General features: G+C 32.7%; 2 protein-coding genes across 4 annotated transcripts in view; one reads left to right on the top strand and one right to left on the bottom strand.

Annotated features, from left to right (window-relative positions):
• LOC136968498 (WD repeat-containing protein 44) overlaps positions 1 to 4,634 on the top strand; it is a 94,809-nt gene extending 90,175 nt beyond the window's left edge. For all 3 annotated transcript variants that reach the window (XM_067262487.1, XM_067262491.1, XM_067262480.1), the window contains 5 exons: positions 2,728 to 2,919; positions 3,002 to 3,103; positions 3,180 to 3,295; positions 3,372 to 3,499; positions 3,561 to 4,634. In XM_067262487.1, the coding sequence (XP_067118588.1) occupies positions 2,728 to 2,919; positions 3,002 to 3,103; positions 3,180 to 3,295; positions 3,372 to 3,499; positions 3,561 to 3,763 (741 nt within the window). In that variant the 3' untranslated portion in view covers positions 3,764 to 4,634. The remainder of the gene's footprint in view (positions 1 to 2,727; positions 2,920 to 3,001; positions 3,104 to 3,179; positions 3,296 to 3,371; positions 3,500 to 3,560) is intronic.
• Bet5 (blocked early in transport 5) lies at positions 4,164 to 5,033 on the bottom strand. The gene is made up of 4 exons (XM_067262639.1): positions 4,893 to 5,033; positions 4,734 to 4,804; positions 4,439 to 4,577; positions 4,164 to 4,351 (listed from the first exon to the last, which is right to left on the bottom strand). Exons 1-4 carry the CDS (start codon positions 4,989 to 4,991, stop codon positions 4,223 to 4,225), a joined length of 438 nt encoding a protein of 145 aa, XP_067118740.1. The 5' UTR covers positions 4,992 to 5,033; the 3' UTR covers positions 4,164 to 4,222.
• Positions 5,034 to 8,917: the final 3,884 nt, after the last annotated feature.

Raw genomic sequence — 8,917 nt, forward strand, 5'->3', positions numbered from 1 at the left:
TAGAAAGCATGGACCAATTGAGAAGAGAGAGGAGATTGAAGGGACCAATCAAATTAATTAAATCAGGGATAAAATCATCTGTCCTTGAAATTCAGGTATATAAAGAGAGTTAATTCTCCTGAGCTTGCAGAGGACAAATGAATTTGTACAGTACATTATGTCTTATTTGTTTCCACATCCATCTTCCTCAAACTTCATCTTTGTTCTGCCACTGTACCTACACCTGATTTCCAATCAGTCACCACATGTCCTGCAACCAGAGTTAGATACCAGAAGCCATTGAATTGCTGAGGTCAGTTAATTATAGATTGAACTTTTCTCCTTGAATGTATGGTCTTTGAGAAGAAGTTCTCAATGGGATTAGTGTAAGCATTATGTATTTTAAATAAATGGGTTAATTTTGTAAAGGTGACACATCTCAGTGTTACATGCCACTCCCACACATCATCCCTTATCCATTGTTCCTCCTGATATGATTTTGGGTTAACATCCCTTTTTGCCTTCTATATTGATATGAATAACATAACTTATGTTACTGTAAAGCCACTGCACACTGAACAAAATATAAAATTACACCAATATAATATGAGCAAACCATACTTAATATATTTAGTACTGAAAGCAAAAATGACTGGAATTAGTACCATATGTGGAATTCGACCTATGACAGTAAACAAAAGATGCCAAGAGGAAAACACCTGAATTTGAGCAACTTCAAACTGCTCACAGAAATCTGAGCTTGCTGAAAGTCAGTTAAACTTTTAACTTTTGGCATAAATCTTACAACCTATGGCCAGACAAAATGGACAGGATGAATTAAATCAACATCCTACCAGAAAGATGTGGCCATTTCACAGAGCTCTTGTCAAACTGACATACATTCATTGCCATAAAAATTAGCATATCAAGGAGGCATTGTCAGAATCGAATAAAATTGTACATGTGTGATTGTAACAGTGATATGAGTAAGTGATTACAAAATTAAAGCAGAAAGATCATTTATTGCAGGAAAAACTACAAATGAAAATAGGTTCTAGTATGCTATTGGGCCAACTCTAGCATCAATACACAATGTGATATGGGTGGGCATGGAGACATACAGGTGCCATATGGTGTCCTGCAGCATCTCAGTCCACAGTTGCTGCAAGTGGACGTTTAGTTAAGCACAAAACTCCTAGGCTGTCCTACAAGTTTGGCTCCCCTGGAACTTGCTGTTCCAGGGGAGGAGATTCCAGACGTGTTGATCAGTGGCAGAAGCAGTTCTGTGATACTCTTGCTGTGTGATTGAGCATTGTCCTGTTGGAAAATGGCTCTCGAGAGCCCTGCCATGAGAGGTAACACATGGCTGTATGATGCCACTAACATACTACTGGGCTGTCATAGTCCTTTGGGTCACTGCTAGAGATGACACCCGAGACTATTACACCAGTTATGGGGATGGTGTGCTGCACCAAAATGTAGGCAGGATTGAGGCATTTACCACAGGACCTCAGATATGAATGCAACTTCATGCTAGATTTTATTAGTAGTCATTGCAAATCCACCATGAATCAGGATCTAGGAAATCATCTGCTGTCAGATAGATCCAATCAGAGATGATGTATGGACTTTCCAGCAAGACAATTCTGCCATCCACTTATGATTGGAATGGAGTCTGACTTGCCCTGGCCAAGTAGGCACCCTGATGTTAACTTCATAAAGAATCTATACAGAATTCTAACACATGCTGTATAAAAGATGAATGACATAGAAAAGTAAGACTTTTCAAAGTGGGAAAACACTGTGGTAACTGCAACTGGTTGTATCAATAAAGGTCTGTTTTCTTGCCCTTATATGAACTGCTAACCTGCCAAATTGATTAACTCCACAAAACAAAAAGTATAAAAATTCCCTTTAAACTTTAAATTTAAATAAACATTGCAGAATGTATTTTTATATATCGTCATGTTAAAGCATACCTTTAATATAATATATAAAACTAGTTACATGAAAAATTTGAAAATAACGATCATATTAAGGATTTACAAATGGAGTTAATCGATTTGGCCTGTGAACAGCTCATGTAAGGATGGACTTAAGATATAAATGCTCTTATATTTTGTATCTGCAATAATGACTTTGTACATACATTATATGGTCATAAATATAATAAAACTTTTTCTTTCAATGATTATTGTCTGCAAGAAATAGCTGACATACTTCCTAAATATGTTTATATGAAACATCAAGTAAAATTTTGTTAATACAGGATAATATCTAATATAGTGTGATTGATTACTCACTTTATAAAGTCAGGTCAGTTTTGGTCTACTCTTGTACAACATTGTATGTACAGTACTTATGCATCTGCAATACAGTATATGGCCTTATGAGGTTCCTCTGAATTGAGTTATCATTGTCTGACCAAGCCAAAATTGGGCCTAAATCTTTAATGCCTCACTTAAATAATATTCAATTGTTAAATAATCCACATAGATATGTAAATCTTGGATCTGTTCAGTTGGTTGGTATAATACACATTTTTACTGTAATTTTAGTGTAAATTTGATATTATTTTGAATTTTTCCTTGTAAAAATTATCTAATGACATCAAACTTGTTGACATAATGCACATTTTTTACAACAATCAGAGCCCTTGATTTAAGTCATTGACTTTTCACGAAATGATTACTAACGTATTGTATGTATTACATGCATTAAATAAATATTTCGACAAATATATTACAGGACGATCGTTATTTTTTAAGTGGGTCTTTGGATGGAAAATTGAGACTGTGGAATATACCAGATAAGAAAGTTGCTCTGTGGAACGAGCTCGACGGGCAGACAAAGCTTATTACGACGGTCAGTTTTTGTCAAAATGGCAAATTTGCCGTAATAGGTTCTTATGACGGACGGTGTATTTTCTATTATACCGAAGTAAGACAAAAAATTATTAATTTTCTCGAACTCTTCATCTCGTATTAAAAATTGTTGTTAATAAAAATAATTTTTTTTACAGCAATTAAAATATTACACGCAAATCCACGTACGTTCCACTAGAGGAAAAAATGCACAGGGTCGAAAAATTAGTGGAATCGAGCCGATGCCAGGAGAAGACAAGGTAAAAAATCTGAGAAATTTTATAAAGTATTACTGCTAATTTTAAATATATGCTAATTTATTATTATTATTATTAGATTCTAGTCACTTCGAATGATTCTCGTATCAGATTGTACGACCTGTGCGGTCTCACTCTGTCTTGTAAATATAAAGGTTACGTCAATGTTAGCAGTCAAATTAGAGCAAGTTTTAGGTAATTTAAAGAATAAATTATAGTTATCGGCCGTTTATTAACCCGATACAATAATGTAAAACAAAATTTATTTCAGTCACGATGGTAAATATGTCATAAGTGGTTCCGAAAATCAATTTATTTACATCTGGAAAACTCATCACGATTATTCGAAGTTTTCCTCGGCCAGGAGAGATCGTAACGATTACTGGGAAGGAATTAAAGGTAAACGGAAATATTTTTTCCGCATTCAAAACTTCGTTATTAACGCAAACTTTTATTTCAGCTCACAATGCCGTGGTAACGACTGCCGTCTTTGCTCCGCATCCGCATCTAATTTCTTGCCAGTTGGACCAAAACGAACAGCACTGTAGCACGACCGACGGCTGTTACGTAATCGCCAGTGCAGATTTTAGTGGTGCTATTAAAATATTTATAAATAAACCAAAGACAAAGTCTTCTGGTGCAACAGACATGCCTGCATCCTAGTCTATTAGTAATAATATCCAAACATTCTGTACAGATTTGTGTATTAATTAATTAATATTGCAATTCAAACTAAAAAAAATTCTGTAAATTTAAATAATTTTGAATGTTAAATTATGGCATTGTGAAAAAATTTATGTAAATATATTGCATGTTTAGTACATACTGCAGCTTTTTATATACATTGCTGAACAAAAATATAACTGGGCTGGTTTTTGTTAATAAAAAGAATTCTAGTTAATGTCTTACTGTCTTTAGATTTACCAAAATAACTTTTTATATGGATTAACAGTATTTATTATATAATATTTTAGAGATGACGTTTCACAATTGGCAAAAGAAAAAATTTTTTTTTTACAATATTTACAATTGCTATCTTTGTAAGGATTATGAATGGAATGAATTTGGAATTACAAAAATTGTATTTATATATATATACAAATGTTATAAGATTACATATCATTACATTACCCTTGTACTAAACATAGGAGAGTTTTTTATGAAGTCGTCTAAACGTTCGCAGAATAATTCACTCGTAATGGGTTGACCAAACTGCGATTCTGGATTTTTTATTACGTATTCAACATAAATCTGCAGAAAAAAAAATTTAGTTACAAATATGTTAAGACAAAAAAGTGAAAGTGAATAATCCATTTTTTTTTTTAAACCAAAGATTACCTGACGATACAACTCGTGCAGTAATTCTCGAACATTTCCCGCGGCAACGTCGGTGTTCAATACAAATTTCAATCCGGAAGGTGTTTCGTAGAAGTTTAATTTATACTTGCTTGTACGAAAATTCAAGAAACCATCTTTACTAAAGGAAAAACGAGATATTGTAAAATTAATATGTATAATAAAATGTTAACTATTATTACTGTATTGTTGTATTTTGTTGTATATAAAAGTCTAATATTTCCGATCAGATAATCAAAATCAGGAATAATGCAAAACAATTATTTTTAATATTTACCAATCGTTTGGTGATATTTTAGCAACAAAAGACTTGATAGAAAAGATCATACCATACATCAATTTGAATTCCTATATTATAAATAAACAAAAATTGGTTGTTATTGTAATCATTGAAAAATTTTAATTTTAATTGAAATTCTGCATCAATAACACTTACTTCGTCTCTCGCCATACCAAACTGCCTTTTTCTGTTCCATTCGCGATAAAAAATGCACATACCATTTTTATCAAATATATAAAGATTATAAATAGTCATCTGGATCTAGTAAAACATTTAGAAGTAATTTTATTCATCTTTCTTATAATACTTCATAGTTTAGTTAATTACTTTGTATTTTTATTAAAATTCCTTTTATCTAATTGAATACTTTCTAATTGCTATAAACCCAAAATGATGTCAAATTGTAGAGGACATACATAATGTTTTGATCAGTGTACTTTATAATATTAAAATGATAATCGCTATACACCAGGGGTGGGCAAGCAAGAGTTTGGTGGGAGCCGAAATGTAGGTTTTGCAAAATGCATGGGAGCTGCAGTTCTGTACTGTCGTGGCGGATAGTATGGTAAAGCGCGCGATTTTATTATACAATATAAATATAATATAAAACAAATATTGAATTTTTTTAATAAACATATTTTCACAAAATTATAAAAATAAAATTGTAAAAATAATAATAATAAACAGAAATTAACACTTTCAGCAAGAGCCGCATTTGCCCATGTCTGCTGTATACTATAATTATACAACATTTTTATGTTTAAAATAAACTTGGTTAGCTGTTTAAGAGGAGTCATTGTATAAAAAAAATATTATATCTAAAAGAAAAGAATAAACAGATATTAAATAAAAATATCTTGGGATGGGGATGAGGTAAAAATTAACGTGTTCTAATGTTTTTTTCTGCATTAACATCTTTTTAGCTCATTTATTTATTTTTATTGTTATGCAGGGATGGAAATCTTTTGTCTCAAAGGTCAAAGGAATGGGGAAATAGATAGGGGTCATTTATTATATCTCAAGAGGGATCAGACTTAACGAAAATGTTATTAACATTTAAAATTTTTAATAAAACTCATCTCTATCATCAGAATTAAGCTTTTTGCCATTTAATTATAATTATAATTAAAAATATGAGATTTTATTTTAAAAAACTTTTTATAACAGCTAGAAAAAAAATTTATTGAGTTGTATAACTTAGTCCTAAGTTTTGTCGAAGGTCTTTTAATCTCTAACGTTTTTGGTCTTATTTACATGATCAATGCAATTTTTAGGGTATTTTTGGAATGTTTTACTATTTAAACAATCCTAAAGGTTAGACATTGATATTGTCTCAGCTAATACACTAATTTTATAAATTTTCATTAATGTACATTTATATAAAATCAGAAATTTTTATTATTAGTCTAAAAATAAAATTATAAACTATACTAGCAGGTAGGCCCGGCATTGCTCGGGCAAAAGTAATGTTAGCGAAGATTAAGATTATTACTTTATAGTCAACCTTACCCGTTTTCACAGAATGCAAGAATTGGATCCCCCTGTTTCCGGGCTAATTAGAAAATTTTTAGATGGGTCTAAAAATATGTTCGATTTCCAGCAAAAACGAAAAAAACTGCATCTGCGTCTTGCACGTCTCTTTCTCTTAACAATTCCATCGTTACGTAACACTTCCATTGTTACTTAACACTTCCATCAACAATGGAAGTGTTAAGTTTTAATTCTGTCCCTCTCCCCCCGTGGGGAGGAATTTCGAAAAATCCCTTCTTAGTGTGCGTTCTCATGACGTACCCTAACTGTGTACTAAATTTCAACTTTCAACTCCTAACCATTTGGGCTCTGTGCTGATAATTATTATTATTATTATTAACAACTCGTCTTGATTATATATATAGATACAGGTAGAATCTTTTCAATGGTAGTGATTTGGTTATTGAGAATTAATATAATTCAAGTAACTTAATTTCAAAATAACCAGAAATTAACTGGATGCATCTTTAATAAACAATCCTTAACTCACATAATTTGTTAAATTAGCATCTACAAAACAACATGCAAGAAACTGAACAGTTTCATGGACTCAAAAATGTGATACTGATGAAGAAATGGGTACAAATTCAGCTCTGAACATGGCAGCCGGGACCTTGTCAGACTGTAGACCACGCCCATAGGAGCAAAAAAGTCAAAGAAACCAATGGTCTACACGTGACCCTTTGTGAAATAAAGCTCACCAAAACTAATCTATTTGGAATTTTAAAAACCCTCAAAAATGGGTAAAATTTAAAAGTGAAAAATCCAGATATATACTCCAATAACCACCACCTTATAAGTTGCTGAGGGAATTTTAATTAAGAAAACTAACGTTTTCGATCTATTCCATAGATCATCCTCAGGTTCGAACTGACGAACAAAAACAAAAATAATTCCAAAGAATGGAACACAAAATATTTAAATTCAAAAAAACCGACAACGGAGCAACTAATTAAAATTAGAATTAAAGCGCAAAAAATACATAAATGTAAACTAACAAACATAAAACAATACCAAGGTTATTAGTACACGCTAACATCATTTAACAGATAATATAATATTAAAGTCCTCCAAATATGAAACACATCGCAAGTCATGAGCCATTTGTAAGTCTCTTAATAGCAAACTTCCAAGCCGACAGTAATCCCTCAGCGTCCCTGGTGTTAATGCATCTGTTGTCGAGTCTACTCTTATATATTTCTATTTTTTCCGCCATCCTTGCTAAAGTTGGAGAATATATTTGCTTGACGATTTCCGCTTCTTCCCATCCAACGACGGATCCTTCGGCCTGGGCCATCTGGGCCAGAACAGTTGCGTTAGAACTTTTCCTTACATCATATTTATGCTCTTTGATTCTTACACCTAGGTTTCTCGTTGTAACCCCTATATACTCCTGTTTTAGACCTAATTGCTGGTTTTCATAAGGGATCCTATAGACCCCAGCTTTATCCTCTTTCTTAATTTCCTCTTTATCAGTTCTCAGAATTTTGTAGAGGTTCGGGGCTCGTTTTAAGATCAATGTTGATTTTTTAATGTCCGCTATCTCCTTCATAATGCCCTGTACATTCTTGTTGAATGTAAACTTAGTATATCCACTAGGCCTTTGTTTAGAGGTTCTCGCATCGCTCTTTTCAAACTTCCTCACAATACCATTAATTACGTTTCTTCTGTAGCCCAAGTTCTCAGCTATTTGCATGATCCTGTCGATTTCATTAACTTGATTTCGTTATGAAGGAGATAGCGGACATTAAAAAATCAACATTGATCTTAAAACGAGCCCCGAACCTCTACAAAATTCTGAGAACTGATAAAGAGGAAATTAAGAAAGAGGATAAAGCTGGGGTCTATAGGATCCCTTATGAAAACCAGCAATTAGGTCTAAAACAGGAGTATATAGGGGTTACAACGAGAAACCTAGGTGTAAGAATCAAAGAGCATAAATATGATGTAAGGAAAAGTTCTAACGCAACTGTTCTGGCCCAGATGGCCCAGGCCGAAGGATCCGTCGTTGGATGGGAAGAAGCGGAAATCGTCAAGCAAATATATTCTCCAACTTTAGCAAGGATGGCGGAAAAAATAGAAATATATAAGAGTAGACTCGACAACAGATGCATTAACACCAGGGACGCTGAGGGATTACTGTCGGCTTGGAAGTTTGCTATTAAGAGACTTACAAATGGCTCATGACTTGCGATGTGTTTCATATTTGGAGGACTTTAATATTATATTATCTGTTAAATGATGTTAGCGTGTACTAATAACCTTGGTATTGTTTTATGTTTGTTAGTTTACATTTATGTATTTTTTGCGCTTTAATTCTAATTTTAATTAGTTGCTCCGTTGTCGGTTTTTTTGAATTTAAATATTTTGTGTTCCATTCTTTGGAATTATTTTTGTTTTTGTTCGTCAGTTCGAACCTGAGGATGATCTATGGAATAGATCGAAAACGTTAGTTTTCTTAATTAAAATTCCCTCAGCAACTTATAAGGTGGTGGTTATTGGAGTATATATATATTTTTTTTTTTTGCTGAGTACGTTTATGTTCAATTTCGAAAAATCCAGAACTATTTCTCAAAACAATGCCAAATGCCAAAAGTCAACTGTTTTCCACTTTACTTGAGATGGCTAAAAGCTCATAAAACATGAGAAGT

The sequence above is a fragment of the Centruroides vittatus genome, unplaced genomic scaffold (assembly GCF_030686945.1).
Source record: "Centruroides vittatus isolate TY-2023 unplaced genomic scaffold, ASM3068694v2 contig_1033, whole genome shotgun sequence".
Classification (NCBI taxonomy): Eukaryota; Metazoa; Arthropoda; class Arachnida; order Scorpiones; family Buthidae; genus Centruroides; species Centruroides vittatus.